The 16,132-nt window shown below is 45.0% G+C and overlaps 1 protein-coding gene across 1 annotated transcript in view; it reads left to right on the top strand.

The window, feature by feature from the left end:
- PDE8A (phosphodiesterase 8A) overlaps positions 1 to 10,752 on the top strand; it is a 122,829-nt gene extending 112,077 nt beyond the window's left edge. The window contains exons 18-22 of the mRNA XM_058156178.1: positions 167 to 384; positions 1,265 to 1,397; positions 6,797 to 6,964; positions 8,111 to 8,240; positions 9,919 to 10,752. Coding sequence (XP_058012161.1) covers positions 167 to 384; positions 1,265 to 1,397; positions 6,797 to 6,964; positions 8,111 to 8,240; positions 9,919 to 10,025 — 756 coding nt within the window. The 3' untranslated portion in view covers positions 10,026 to 10,752. The remainder of the gene's footprint in view (positions 1 to 166; positions 385 to 1,264; positions 1,398 to 6,796; positions 6,965 to 8,110; positions 8,241 to 9,918) is intronic.
- The last annotated feature ends 5,380 nt before the right edge of the window (positions 10,753 to 16,132 follow it).

Genomic DNA, 16,132 nt, shown 5'->3' with positions numbered 1-16,132 from the left:
AAGGATATTGCAAAATCTCCATTCCCTCCCTGCTCTGGGTACAACCAGAGGTGGTATTTGTCGGTTTTCTAAACTGCTCAAAATTTCTGCTACTGGTTCTCCAGAACCTGTCAGAATAGCACCCCTGGGCTGAGCCCCTCCTAGCCTCTCTTCTTCTTCCTCTCAGCAAACCTTGGATCCCATTGACGAAGTTGCTGCGTTGATAGCTGCCACCGTCCACGACGTGGATCACCCTGGGAGAACCAATTCTTTCCTGTGCAACGCCGGAAGCGAACTGGCCATTCTGTATAACGACACAGCGGTCTTGGAGAGCCATCACGCAGCGCTGGCCTTCCAGATCACCACCCGGGATGACAAATGCAACATTTTTAAAAACATGGAGAGGTAGGTTTCTAAAATACCGGGATTCTTTAAAAGGGTTTCCACTGCCGGCATAGTTTTGAAAAGGATTTGTTTTGACTGCATGACGATATATGGAGGAGTAGCGATGGAGGGAGATGAGCATTTCGAGGGGAAAGATGTAATAAATACTGCATCCAGTTTTGGTTGCCATGATATAAAAAAGATGTGGAGACTCTAGAAAGAGTGCAGAGAAGAGTAACAAAGATGACTAGGGGACTGGAGGCTAAAACATATGAAGAACAGTTGCAGAAACTGGGTATGTTTAGTTTAATGAAAAGAAGGATTAGGGGAGACATGATAGCAGCCTTCCAATATCTCAGGGGCTGCCCCAAAGAAGAGGGAGTCAAGCTATTCTCCAAAGCACCTGAGGGCAGGACAAGAAGCAACGGGTGGAAACTAATCAAGGAGAGAAGCAATTTAGAACTAAGGAGAAATTTCCTAACAGTTAGAACAATTAACCAGTGAAACAAATTGCCTTCAGAGTTGTGGATGCTCCAACATTGGAAGATTTTAAGAAGAGATTAGATAACCATTTGTCTGAAGTGGTGTAGGGTTTCCTGCCTAAGCAGGGGGTTGGACTAGAAGACCTCCAAGGTCCCTTCCAACTCTGTTATTCTATTCTATTCTATTCTATTCTATTCTGTTCTGTTCTGTTCTGTTCTGTTCTGTTCTGTTCTATTCTATTCTATTCTATTCTATTCTATTCTATTCTATTCTCTGTCATGAGTGCTGGCAATTTTAAATGTTAAATATATAATTTAATTATGCGTTAAATTATATATTAATATGATTTAACAGACAGCCCTACTAAAATAACACAATTCTCCACCTATTTTTCTCCCTTTTGTCTTCTTTTATCTAGGAATGAATACCGAACTCTTAGACAAGCCATCATTGACATGGTCTTGGCCACAGAAATGACCAAACATTTTGAGCACGTCAACAAATTTGTCAACAGCATCAACAAGCCGTTGGCTGCCCTTGAAGAGAATGGGGTAAGAAGTCCTACCAAGAGGTAGAAGGGCAAGCAAAAGAGACTCCTTTGTATTTAGAAATGAATAATTCCTCTCCTTATTTCAGGTTGATCAAAGACAGAGGAAGAACCTTAGGGAAATCTTTAGGAATAAACTTGTGTAAAGTTTTGTCCCTTTTGCAAAACTTACAGAGCAAATATTGTGTCACAGACTGTGAAATATGTAACCTTAGAGCAGTGGTGAAATTCAATTTTTTTTAACACCGGTTCTGTGGGCGTGGCTTGGTGGGTGTGGTGTAGCTTGGTGGGCGTGGCAGGGGAAGGACACTGCAAAATCTCTATTCCAACCCCACTCCAGGAGAAGGATACTGCAAAATCCCCATTCCCTCCCCACTCCTGGAAGAAGGATTTTGCAAAATCTCCATTTCCACCCCACTCTGGGGCCAGCCAGAGGTGGTATTTGCTGGTTCTCCGAACTGCTCAAAATTTCCGCTACCGGTTCTCCAGAACCTGTCAGAACCTGCTAGATTTCACCCCTGCCTTAGGGGTCCCCAACGGTGGACCGATTCTGGTCCTTTGGTAAATAGCAGCTGGGCCACAGCGGTGGGGTGCTTTTACAGTGCTGAACTGCGCCTCTTCTGTCTTTGTCATTGCCCGCCTCTTCTGTCTCTTTTCCGCAGTGCAGGAGTCAATAGGCAGAGCTGGCACATGAGAGGACCCCTCTCTGTTGTCCTCTCAGGCTCTGCCTGATTTTTTTTTTCTTGTTTTCCTCCTCTAAACCAGTGGTGGTATTCAGCCGGTTTTTTCCGGTTCGGGTGAACTGGTGGCAGCGGGAGGCTCCGTCCACCCACCTGGACATAATTATGTCCCGTTTTTGAAGCTCTGCACATGCACGGAAGGTCCTGTGCATGTGTGGAGGTGGTGTGTGCAAGCGAAGTGCACATGTATGCATGCGCACGCTCACATTTGCAAACCGGTAGTGTTCTGTCCTCCCTCCCTTCCGTCCGAGTGATGACTTAATTAGCCGGTACTATCAGCTCTGGCAGCAGAATAGCCAGCGTCTGCCAAGAGCCTCCATTATCTTCCATGACACTGGTGAATCACCCAGGAACAAACGTCAGCTCAATCAGTGGATTTGCCTGTTACAAAGAGACACAGCAGCTCTCGCTGCCTTTTATATCCTGTAGGGTGTGGCTCCATGACTCAGCACTTCCTAGGCCTGCCCCACCCTTGTTTCTGTTGTTCCCTCCTCTCCTGCCTACGAAACCTAGGGTTCAACCAAGCCTGATTGCCGTCAGCTGGGTCTGCAGGTGTGGCCTGGGTGGGGAAAGAGTCAGGGGATGGAGGCCTCGTTATCTCTTCCACCTGGCCTGTTTCTGGCTCCTGGAGCTGAGCCAGGGAAGCCGGTGCTCCCGAGGTAAGTCCTGATGGCCCTTCCCCCTCACTGTCCAAGTCACTTTCTGGCAGCAGGCCTGGCTCCAAGTCACTTTCTGGCTGGAGGGCCGGCTTGGGGAGGCACAGACACAACAGGTAGTGAAGGTAAGTGAATACCTGCCCTGCTCTAAACCCAGGTGCGTCTTACAGTCAGGTGCATCTTACAGTGCGAAAAATACAGGAATCTCCCTTTTTCTGTAGAAAACAATCCAAGTTCAATTTCTTCCTCAATCAGAAAGTTTATTGGCTGTCCTTGAGGCAACTGCAATCTCTCATCCATTTTATAAATCTAGTAAATAAGTGAATATAGTAGGTACTCTTGAAACAAGCTGTCAGGATATCTCCTAGTTCTCCGAGGAATATGTTCCACATCATATTAAGTCACGCTTTGCTGATTTTCATTATGTTAAGCAGGCGTGCATGTACTTTTTCAAGACAGCTTAGAACACTAAAACCAAGGAGTCACCAAAAATTGAAATGCCTAATAAAACAATAAAAAAAAAACCAGGAATACAATAATAACAGAACTGTAAAATCAGCTGGCAGAGTACTTCTAAATAACACACGTGTTCATCTTAAACAGATTTGCTTCTTTCAATGCCTGAAAGAAATATATATATATATTTGCTTTCCACTGGGAAGATAATAAACTTGGTATCTCAATGGCGGTAAGCCTGATTTGAATGGTGCACCTAAGCCAGGGGTGTCAAACTTGATTTCATTGAGGGCTGCATCAATGTTAAGGGCCGCGGTGTGGCTCAGGCTGTAAGATAGCCTGTTATTAAAACACAGCTGCCTGCAATTACTGCAGGTTCTAGTCCCACCAGGCCCAAGGTTGACTCAGCCTTCCATCCTTTATAAGGTAGGTAAAATGAGGACCCAGATTGTTGGGGGGGCAATAAGTTGACTTTGTAAATATACAAATAGAATGAGACTATTGCCTTACACACTGTAAGCCGCCTGAGTCTTCGGAGAAGAGCGGGATATAAATGTAAAAAAAAAAAATGTTGTGGTTGACCTCGGGGGCCTGGGATGGGCATGGCCAGGGTAGGCGTGGCCAGCTCGACGTCACTCCTGTCATGGGTGCCTGTGGTGGCCCGAGCGTTCTGCCAGCGAAAACGGGCTCACAAGCTCTGTTTCAGCTGCGACAGCCTTCTGCAACCCTCTGCCAGCAAAAATGGAGCTTGGGAGAGCTATCCATGGCCCATGCGAGCTCCGTTTCAGCTGCGACGGCCTCCTGCAACCCTCTGCCAGCAAAAATGGAGCTTGAGAGAGCTGCTCGCAGCCCTCATGAGCTCTGTTTTTGCTGGCAGAGGCAATGCAGGCCAGTCCTTTGCTGTTTCCAGGGTGGTCCCACGGGCCAGATCTAAGCACCCTGCGGGCCGGATCTGGACCCCGGGCCTTGAGTTTGACACCCCTGACCTATGCTATCTCAGTGAGTAAAGCATCAGTAGGGCTGTACAGCAAAGAATGCTCCAAGGCAGGGGTCTCCAACCTTGGCAACTTTAAGACTTGTGGATTTCAACTCCCAGAGTTCCTCAGCCAGCTTTGCTGGCTGAGGGACTCTGGGAGTTGAAGTCCACAAGTCTGAAAGGGACCAAGGTTGGAGACCCCTGCTAAAAGGGACAATTTGCAAACTTTCTCCATGGTGAGCCTGTTCAATCTCTGAGGAAGCCTTCGTTTTGCTCTTCGTTTTTATTTAAAAAGGGCTTTTGAATGGGTATTCTTTCTGCGTGGGGTGGGGGTAAGGGGGGGAAGCGAGCCTTTCCCCCATTTTATTCCAATTTGAAACAGTTACGTCTTTTACTACATCTAATGTTGCGGGTTCCGGAAATGTGGATTTTGGCGTGTTTGCCACTTCGTTCCCACAAGCTGAGGAGGGAATCTTTTCCAAAGTTGGGATTTGCGAAGTTTCTAAATTTGGGGTTTGTTTTTTTTTAAAAAAAGCCAGGGATCTGCCCTTTTCCCAAAGAATGAACTTGCCATTTTCTAGTTGAGGCTGTGATGCTTTGAGAAGCCATCTCCTTCGTGAAAGAAATCTTTTGCTGTTTCTCTGGGAGAAACAGACTTGCTGAAAATTCATCTTCCCTTCTTTTTATCTTTTTTTCACTCTGCTGTTTATTTTTGCGTGGTGGATTGAAGGCTTCCTCTGCATTGGTAGCGCTTTTAGAAGCCTTTGCAGGAGGAGACCGTTTCTGCACTCGTCACAAAGGGCTTCTTTGAGCTTCCCATGAACTGTTTCCATTTATTCCGCAAAAAACTGGACCAAGCCCAAGTATTTCAGAACAGGAGCTGAAGCGCCTTTAGTTATCCTAGCAGTATCTTTTTTGGACGAACGTTGGAAAACTCTGGAAGACACTATTTGAAAAAATAAAAGAGAGAGAGAGAGCTTACGAAGAGGCTGAGCCAGAAGTGGGTTTCATCAGGTTCTGACCAGTTCTGAAGAACCGGTAGTGGAAATTTTGAGTAGTTCGGAGAACTGGTAAATACCACCTCTGACTGGCCCCGGCCCCTTCTATTCTTTGCCTCCTGAGTCCCAGCTGATTGGGAGGGAATGGAGATTTTGCAATATCCTTCCCCTGGATTGGGGAGGAAATGAGGATTTTACAGTATCCTTCCCCTGGATCGGGGAGGGAATGGAGATTTTACAGTATCCTTTCCCAGCCACGCCCACCAAGCCATGCCATGCCACGCCCAACAAGCCATACCCACCAAGCCATGCCATGCCACACCCAACAAGCCATACCCACAGAACCGCTAGTGAAAAATTTTTGAATCCCACCACTGGGCTGAGGCTAGGATGGGAATTGAGATGTCCAGATTCTGTGACCGCTTATTTTGTCGTGTGTAGCAACCTTTCCCATTCATGAGCCCCGTTTAAAATTCACCCGTTTCTCCCGAGACTCTGTACAGAAATGGAAAGGTAAATTGGAGTCAATCAAAATGTGCGTCAATCTGAATTGTTTAAACAGATCAAAAATGAATCTTTACCCCGCAAATCTGACGCAGTTAAAAAATACAAAGAAAGATAAAAAACCGAAACAAAAAATCATACTTTAGCTTACAGAAGTATTCCGCTTGATTCTGCTTTGAATAAATGCTACCTCGATATGGCTCTGGACATCACACTTTAAGAAAGATGAGAATAAATTGAACCGGGTTGAGGGAAAAGCTGCAAGGGTAATTAAGGAACTGAAAACGAATCCCTACAAAATGTGTGGGGCACGGGATATGTTGATTAACCCTGAAAAAAGAAGACTTTTGATGTATTAGAAGAGGTATCATACAGAAAAACATCAAGATTTGTTCTCTGAAGTTCCAGAGAATAATAATAATAACAACAACAACAACCATCACCAAGTTGCTAAATTAATCCACTGATCATTATGTAAAAAAATATGACTTACCTGTATCCAAAAAGTCATGGGAACATAAAGTAGAAAAAGTTATCGAAAATGAGAAGGTGAAGATCTTGTGGGACTTTCGAATACAGATGAATCATCATTTGGAACACAACACGCCAGATATCACAGTTGTCGAAAACTGAAATGTACAATTTATTGATATCGTGGTACCAGGAGACGCCAGCATCGAAGAAAAAGAACTGGAAAAAAATCACAAAATATCGTGACCTGACCATCGAAATGATGCGATTATGGATGAAACATGTAACGGTGATACCCATTGCACCCAAGGCATTTGGTACCATATCCAAGAGTTTTATAAGATACATCAACAAATTGCAGCTTCCTGCAATAACACCAGCAGAACTGCAAAAAACTGGGCTACTCGGAACATCATATATTTTAAGAAAGTACTTGGTTGATATCTAGGACGTTGGCAGTAACCTGTATCAACCATTAGCACCAGTCAATCGTATTTGTGATGCTTTTTTGAATGTTCAGTTGACTGAGTTTCATGTTTAATGAATAAAGTATATAATAATAATAATAGTATGATAATATTTGTAAATTTTGTTTCCCTAAGAGTACCAATGGTGATGGGGATCCCATCAAAAACGTCCTCACGTCTGCTGAGAATCGAATCCTGATCAAACGGATGCTAATTAAGTGTGCTGATGTTTCCAACCCTTGCCGTTCGTTGGAACAGTGCATTGAGTGGGCAGGTCGGATCTCGGAGGAGTATTTTGCACAGGTGAGTTAAGACCGCAAGCTGAAGAAATTCCCACTGGATGTCAGTCTTCACTTTTCCCAGGCGATGAAAAGGGACATGGAGGTGACCCTTTTCCCAGACTTTACTGGCCTCTAAATTTCTTGGGTGGCCGTTGAGTCCCTGTCTCTCAATGAAAAAATGATGCCTCGGTTTATGTCTATGGAGATTCTCAGTCTTCTAGGTCATGATGACACAGATAAACCTCCAACTGGCCTCAGCGACTCTGTAAAAGAATGCAAATGGCCAGCTGTCTGCAAGGAGTATAAATCCTTCCATTCCCCACCACCATCCAGTCAGAGCTGAAGAAGCTTCTTGGATGAGAAGCAAAAGGTCTTCAATAGAAAGACGAAAGTCTAGTTACCTGTAGAAAAACCCCCTTTGAGGTACCTTGGTTTCTTGCCCTGTTGTTTTATTTCTGAAATATATAAGTGGATATTTGCGATTTCCCCAGCATTCCCCCAGGGTTACAGCTACACAACACTAACAGAACTAGAGGAGATATTGTTAGTAGTAATAAACCAAATAATTGTGTGCATTGGATGTTGTTCAGGGGTGAAATGCTACTGGTTTGGGGCGGTTCGCCCAAACAGGTATTGAAAATGCTACTGGTTCGCCTGAACCAGTAGTAAAAAAATGCTTTAAAAAGTAAAAGAAAAGTTCCTATGATCGCACAGCACAGCTGATCCTTGGAACTTTTTTTAAGCATTTTTTTTACTACCGGTTCGGGCAATAGGTAGTAAAAAATGCTTTAAAAATGTAAAAAAAAGTTTCCAACAATCAGCTGTGACAATCAGCTGTGCCATGAAATCTTGGAACTTTTTTTTTACTTTTTAAAGCATTTTTTTTACTACCTATTGCCCAAACCGGCATTTTTGTATAAAGTGTGATAGCTTGTTTTTGAGCTCTCTGTGAGGTTCCTGCTTGTTGCAGGGGACATTTTGTGTGAAGTCCAGCTGCTTTTGCATTGTGTGCGAGTCAGCTGCGTGGCTTTTGTGTTATTTTTGTGTAAAGTGTGATCGTTGGTTTTCCCCGGTCACATGACTACCAAGCTACGCCCACCAAGCCACGCCCACAGAATCGGTAGGGAAATTTTTTGAATCTCACCACTGGCGTTGTTGTTTTTTGCAGACTGATGACGAGAAGAGGCAAGGTTTGCCTGTTGTGATGCCGATTTTTGACAGGAATACCTGCAGTATCCCTAAATCTCAAATCTCGTTCATTGATTATTTCATCACAGACATGTTCGATGCTTGGGATGGTAAGCCGTTTCTTCTCGTTGACTCAGAAGAGAAAATTCTGTTCATGACCTACTAGTAGGGATTGTCCACTTTTTGCATATTCTTCAATACTGATTCGGTGGCAGAAGGATTGTGGTAGGGAGGGCAACTTGTTCAGTCTCCTTCCCCACTTCAGACCCACGAGCTGGCCTTCAGGCAGTGGATTCACAGCTCTTATCAGTCCTGGCAGAGAAATCGCAGCTGCCTACCAAAGTTCAAACAAATGACTCACGTAGCAAGACTTTCAGCTCTTTTTGAAACGGTTCAGCTAAACTTTTGCTTCCCGTGGAGTGAGAGCAGTCCCAAAGCTCCTTATATATCCTGTGGGATATAAGGCTCCTGCCCCACCCTTCCTTTTGATGATGCCGCCTCTCTAATCTTCTGAAGCGCGGGTCAAGCCAAGCTTGATTATTATTATCAGCTGGGTCTGAAGGTGTAGCCTTGGGAAGGGAGGAATCAGGTGATGACGGCCTCATTATGTCCTCCGACTGGTCTGGTTCTGGCTCCTGGAGCTGAGCCAAAGGAATTGGTGCTCCCAAAGTAAGCCTTACCAGCCCTTCCCCCTCATTTTTGAGTCACTTCCGGGCATGGGGCCAGGTTCAACACAACTTATGGTCTTGATTGGATCGCTTAAGGACATGAGTGGGCAACCTGTGATCCAGGATGGTTTTGGCTTTTTTTATGTGACCTCTCCTGAATTCTTTCTAACTATATCTCTTGGTGATATGCTACCGAACAATGGCAGTTGTTGATTTCTGCTATTTTGAAGTGGGAAACATAAAAAAAACAGGGGTGCCAAGTCTAAATGATGTTAACTTGGTTGTTGGTACTCCCACCCATCTTTGAGGTGAATGTATGAAATGTTCTTTGTTGCTTTAAGAAAGTGTGACTATTTTATGGCTTCTATTGGATGGTAAGTTTCATCTACTGCCTAGCTCAAAATAATGGCATATGGCACTGTCAGTTTTCAGCCCTTCAGGTAGAGCTTTGTGGGTACCAAAAAGGAGGAACAGTTCCTTTTCTGTTAGGAGCCATGGTGGTGCAGTGGTTAGAGTGCAGTACTGCAGGCTACTCCTGCTGCCTGCCGGCTGCCTGCAATTTGGCAGTTTGACTCTTACCAGGCTCAAGGTTGACTCAGCCTTCCACCCTTCCGAGGTGGGTAAAATGAGGACCTAGATTGTTGGGGGCAAGCGGCTGATTCTGTAACCCGCTTAGAGAAGGCTGTAAAGCACTGTGAAGTGGAAGTTTAAGTCTGTGATGGGAAACCTATGGCACGCGTGCCACAGATGGCACGCATAGCCATATCAGTGGGCAAACAAGCTCAGCGCCAGCTGATTTTCGGACCTTCTGGGCCCACCAGAAGTAAGGAAACAGCCTGTTTCCTGCCTCTGGAGGGCCTGGGGGGGTAGTGGGAAGGCCCATTTTTCTCTCTCATCTGGCTCCAGAGCCTCTCTATGAGTCTGGGGAGGGCGAAAATGGCCTTCCCCACCCGTCACCCCCCTGGAGGCCAGAAATGGCCCATTTCCCAACTTCCGGTTGGACAGGAAGTGGTTTTTTTGTTGTCTCCAGCCTCCAGAGCCTCTCTAGGAGTCTCTGGGGACAGCAAAAAAGTACCCATTTCCTGGAGGGGTCAAATGACTTCACCGTTGTCTTTTCCAGCTTTTGCAGATCTACCAAATCTGATGCAACACCTAGACAACAACTTCAAGTATTGGAAGGGGCTGGATGATAAGAAGCTGAGGACTCTTCGGGCACCCCCTGAATAGCTGTCAGACCATTGGACATGCGTCTCTTCCATCAGGAAGCCGGTTCCTCCAAATTTGCCTTTGGTTATGGATTTTCATATTCATTTGGTTTCTTCAACATGACAGCCGTGACAGGAGGTTGGACAATCTGAAGAGCCTGGTCATCAGGAGAACCTCCTTCTTCATCCGTCATCTAGCAATCGAGGAGCTGGCCGTACTTTTCAAGCTGAATTACACTGGATAAGATGCCTCTATCAGAGAGAATTTTCGGGTGAGCCTTATCGCTTGCATTCTTAGCACGCTGGGCAGTGATGTTTGGAGAAACCCTTTTCTTGGAAGATCTCAGCGTTGAGGTTCTTCAGAGCAGCCAGTGAAGGAGGAAAAAAACGCCCCCTCCCCGCGAGGATTCATAACCATGATGAGGAATCTTTAGCATGAGCACTAAAAGAATAAAAAGAAACTGAAAACAGCTACGTGGAACAATCAGACATGGACGATACAGACTCTTTGTGAAGGAGCTTTCATTTTTTTTTTTTTAATCTTCTCAAATGGACTTAGCGGTATTTTTTCACGTTGCTGAAAGCGCGATCACTCGCTTCTGAGCACTACGGAGAACACGTTCTCTTCAAATTTAGTAGCAAATGGAAGAAAACCAATGGACTCCTCCCACTCCCTCCGTTCCCCTCGGCCCTGCAGATTTTTTCGAAGCTGATCGTTAGGCGCCTCTGATTAAAATATGTTTTATTTATTTTGTTAGATGTTGAATATTTTCTATAAAATTTATAAAGACTTATCAAACGCCAAAGCCAACTTCTAGAGGCATTACGGTTTTTTCGTGATTCCTAACTCATTATGCATTTTTTTTCTTTCTCCGGTTGCAAAAAAAGGGGCGGGCAGCGAAATCCAACCTTTTATTACACGGAGAGGACGGGTTGACGACGTGGGTTTTATATAGTACAGATAGCCCTCGACTTATGATCGTTTGTTCAGCAGCCCTTTGATGTTACTACGGCACTGAATAGGAGTGATTACACAACTTTGCTCTTGTTCTTATGTCTCTGCTGTGAACGTTAGGCTCTGGCTATTAAGTCCAACCCGTGGCCAGTAAAACTTGGTCAGCACTCTGCATCCTCATGTGATCTTCAGGTTAATTGAATTTCTCAGCCCGTTCTTGGAAAATTTCCAGCCCCTGTTCTAGGGTGTTCCAGGGGTGGGCTTCTGGGGGTTCGCAGGGGTTCGGGAGAACCTCTAGCTAAGGTTCTGTGCAGTTCAGAGAACCCCCAAATCCCACTCCTGGCTGGCCATGCCCATCCCAACCCGTCCACCCTGCCCTGCCCCTCCCGGGAGTCCCCACGCGGCCCGTTTTGAATGCAGGTAAGTGTAGGGCGCGCACAGAGGCTCAGGTAGGGCAAAAAACAGGCCTACCGGAAGTTCAGGTTTCCGGCCTCCAGAGCCTGGGAAGGCCGTTTTCGCCCTCCTGGAGGCTCAACAAAGGCCTCTGGAGCCTGGGGAAGGCAAAAATGCCCTCTCCCTCACTGTGGTGCAAGGTGGTCAATTAGGCCACGCCCACCATGGCCACGCCCACCCAGCAACCAGCCAGAGAACCCCTTGCTAAAATTTTTGAAGCCCACCCCTGGGGTGTTGATCTATATTCTACATCATCCCACCCCAAATCCCCTTTATCATTGTCTATGTTGTTTTTGAAACTTAAATCAGCCAGGCCTACACACAGGGAATGGTTTCTGCAAATAACCCTGCAAAACCCTACATAAGGTAGCCACCAGAGGCCCGGGGGGGTGGGGGGGGTGAGGATGATGGGCTTCCTTTGAAATGTATGTTATGATGTCCCCATCCTAAGAAATGTCTGGTCTTGCCTTGAAAAGTTTTATTTTTAAGAAAAAAAAGGAAAATAATAATAATAGAAATGCTACGTTTCCAAGATATTTGCAAACTGATGGATAGTAGAAGGGCGGGTGGGCTGGAACGGGGGAGTTAAAAATGTATATTTTGTAAAGTTTTAGTCATTCCCTCTTGGCCGTTTCCCCTTATTTATTTTTTCAAATCTCTCACACTATTTCATAGGCCTCTGAAATGAAACCCTTTTAAAAATAAACCGTGGAAACTTTCTTCCTGCTTTGTTCTTCGTGTCTACTGACGCAGCTTGGCTTTTGAAAATTAATAATAATAATAATAATAATGTTTATTCCTTCTTAATCCTCATTCCTTGGGCAAAATAGAAAAAAAGAAAGAAAGAAAAAAAGTAGGACATGCCGTTGAGTTGCGTCAGACACCCGTTGTGCTCAGCTGTGTTGTGAGAAACCCGAAAACTTTCCATTACTCTAGATTTGGATATGCGTATATATTAATAGTACTGAAATGCATAGATTTCCACGGGAGCAGGGAAATTGGTCTGAAATTTATATGTATCTACAATATCCTAACTTCCAAATTCTTCCGCTCCCTTACTCAATCCCACACTGTCATCTATTAATTTTAGAGAAATTAAAAGGTAATGGTAAAGGTTCCCCTCGCACATATGTGCTAGTCGTTCCCGACTCTAGGGGGCGGTTCTCATCTCCGTTTCAAAGCCGAAGAGCCAGCACTTTCCAAAGACGTCTCCATGGTCTTGTGGCCGGCATGACTCAACACCAAAGGCGCATGGAACGCTGTTACCTTCCCACCAAAGGTGGTCCCTATATTTCTACTTGCGTTTTTTAACGTGCTTTCGAACTGCTAGGTTGGCAGAAGCTGGGACAAGTAACGGGAGCTCACTCTGTTACGCGGCACTTCGGATTTAAACCGCTGAACTGCCGACCTTTCGATCGACAAGCTCAGCATCTTACCCACTAAGTCACTGCATCCCTTAGAGAAATTACGCTTCCAAAAAAAGTTTTTCTTCTTCTTCTTTTGGCTCAAGGAACCATTATTTGCAGGCATTCTGTCTAAGGCTGTCACTTTCCGTTCCTCTTGCAGATTTCTTTTTTTTTTTTCCTATAGGGCCCTCTGCCTTCCTCTTTTTCCATTTGTTTGATTTGTGTGTGCCATCAATTCTGCCTTTTTTTTTTTTGATTGCTGGCAAAAGCCTGGATAATCCCTGCAGTTTTCTGGGCAAGGCTTCAGAAGTGGTTTGCCCTTACCTAGTTCCCAGGGCTAAGACAGAGTGACTGGCTCATGGTCACCCAGCTGGTTGCATGCCTAAAGCAAGATTAGAACTCACTGTCTCCTGATGATTGGCTCCGAGTCCCCCAGTTGGAATTTCATGCCTAAGAGCAAGATCAATCAATCAATCAAAATAGAACTGGAAGGGACCTTGGGGGTCATCTACTCCATGCCCCTGCTCAAGCAGGAAATCCTATAGCATTTCAGACAAATAATTGTCTAGTCTCTTCTTAAAAACTTCCGGTGTTCTGGAGGCAAATTGTTCCACTGATTAATTGTTCTAACTGTCAGGAAATTTCTCTTTAGTTCCAAGTTGCTTCTCTCCTCGATTAGTTTCCACCCATTGCTTCTTGTCCTGCTCTCAGGTGCTTTGGAGAATAGCTTGACTCCCTCTTCTTTGTGGCATCCCCTGAGATATTGAAACACTGCTATCATGTCACCCCAATCCTTCTTTTCATTGAACTAGAGACAAAACCCGATTCCTGCAACTTTTCTTCGTATGTTTTAGCCTCCAGTCCCCTAATCATCTTTTGTTGCTCTTCCCTGCATTAAGTCAGCATAGATCTGGCGATATCCTGGTTTCTAGCCTGGTGCCTTAACCACTACACCAAACTACACCTTTCCGTTGATCTCTTCCTTTTTAAGACATCAATGGCTGAAGTTGGATTTAGAATGAGATCTTGAGCCAAAGGGTTTTTTCAACCAAACTATAGGCTGACCTGAATCCAGAGCTGTAATTGTGACCGAATAAGACCTCTACTCTTAGAAGGTGTGCTTCTTCCAGTCACATTGTCAGTGGGCCCTAGATGCTTATCCCCAGTCTGAGTAGTGAATACAGTGCAAAGACATGGCCTTCACACCTGCAGTGTTAATCTGTTTTCATTGACAAAGCAATGCTACAATTCATCTCGATGGAACTATAGCTCCTTGACTAGGGGTGGGTTTCACTTACCTTTACCACTGGTTCATCGTGCGTACGCAGGCTTACTTCGCATGTGTGCTGTCCGCGCATGTGCCCGGCCTTCTGCTCATGTGCCTGGCCTCAAAAACGTGCCTAAATAGCACAACTTGGAGCTGGGGCAGCTGGCCGGGCCCACCCGTGATTGCAGCTACCGGTTTGCTCGAACTGGTGCGAACCGGCTCAATACCACCTCTGTCCTTGACCATAGTCAATAAGACAATCCTTGTTACTTCCATTTCTTCTCCTTCCCCAAGGCTAAATTACCAGTAGGGAAGTCGAGGTACAGGATCCCGCATGGCTAATTTATCTCCAAATGGTCAAAAGACTCTAAAATGCTTTTTTTTTTTAGCCTGAAAAAAAAAAACACGGGGTGGGCATAATTCTTGAAGGTCGACTTCAATCTTCTTGGGTAGTTCAGTGCAAACACAATTATTAGTAAAGTAGTAGTAAGGCAGGGAGCTCTTTCCTACTGAGCTAACAGGACTCTTCAGCTATTTGAGCCTGTTAGGGAACTGATCAGGGATGAAATCTACTTACCTTCCTTATCGCTTCGGAAGTGCACATGTCATACACGTCACATGCGCGCGTAGATCTTCTTTGCATGCGCAAAACCTGCGCATGCACAGAAGGTTAAAAAACACATTACTTCCTGGTTAAAACCAGGAAGTAATAACATCCCGGCGGGTGGGCGGAGCTTTGCTCTGCCATCACTACTGGATTGCCGAACCACCGGCCAGGATCGCTACCAGATCATGCGTCCAAACCGAGAGCATTTCACCCCTGGAACTGATCCTTGGCTGGTGGGGGGGAGAGGGGGGAAATTGGCATCCAGCCTTTTACTGGCATCTGGATTCCAGCAATTACATGACTTCACCATTATTTTCTTCTGCCCTTGGAGATAGCAGCGTGACTACAAAGCTTTTTGTGGAGTTGTTTTCCGAGCATTGTGGCATCATTTTCCTAAGCAAATTAATCTAATTTGCTGACAGGTTGCCTTAATTCAAACCTTTCTGCCGCATAGAAGTTTATTTGGAGTGACAGCACTTTTTTGTTTTGTTTCAAGAAATCTGTTGCTCCTATATTGATGAGTGTGTGTGTGTGTGTGTGTGTATATATATGTGTGTGTGTGTGTGTGTGTGTGTGTGTGTGTGTCTTTGGTTATTCGGGTTTTCTCCCACGTAAAATTGGAAGTGTCTTGGCGACGTTTTGACAAAGTCTCATTCGTCATCTTCAGGCTGGTGTTATTAGCTTCATGCTTCTAGGAACAATGTAAAGCAAGACACTTCCAATTTTACGCAGGAGAAAACCCGAATAACCAAAGACCTACATACAAACACCCGCGAAAACCTCAGAAAACATATATATATATATATATACTCTTTCCTATCTGTAAGGATTGCACAGAAAGGAAAGAAGCAATACATAAATGATGAATAACAAAATGGTAGTTAATATTTCAGCATCCCCTGATCAATATTTGATTTCTCTGGAAGCATTCCTGGACAGCTGAATCATACAGACAACAAGAAAGGATGTTAAAGCCCCATAGAAAGTAAATACAGGAAACTTATAGGAGATTAGACAATATGGATCTACTGATCCATTAATCCCTTAAAGTTGCAGGCTCAGCTCATTCAGACAAGCATGATTTACAGATTAACAGAGTTGGAAGGGACCTTGTAAGTCACCTAGTCCCACCCCACTCCCAAGCAGACCATTTCTGACAGATGGCAGTCCAATCTCTTCTTGAAAGCCTCCTGTGATGAAGCTCCCACAACGTCTGAAGGCAACTTCTGTTCCACTGGTTGACTGTTCTCACTGTCAGAAAATTTCTCCTTATTCCTAGGTTGAATCTCTCCTTGTTCAGTTTCCATCCATTATTCGTCTGGCCTTCAGGTACTTTGGAAAATAGATTGACACCCTCCCTCCCTGCTCTCTGTGGCAGCCTCTCAAATATTGGAACCCTGCTATAGTGTCTCCCCTGGTCTTCTCTAGACTAGCCATGCCC

Source organism: Ahaetulla prasina, chromosome 13, assembly GCF_028640845.1.
Source record: "Ahaetulla prasina isolate Xishuangbanna chromosome 13, ASM2864084v1, whole genome shotgun sequence".
Lineage (NCBI taxonomy): Eukaryota > Metazoa > Chordata > Lepidosauria > Squamata > Colubridae > Ahaetulla > Ahaetulla prasina.
Note: the sequence above shows the minus strand (reverse complement) of the source record. Positions and strands in the feature narration are given on the sequence as shown.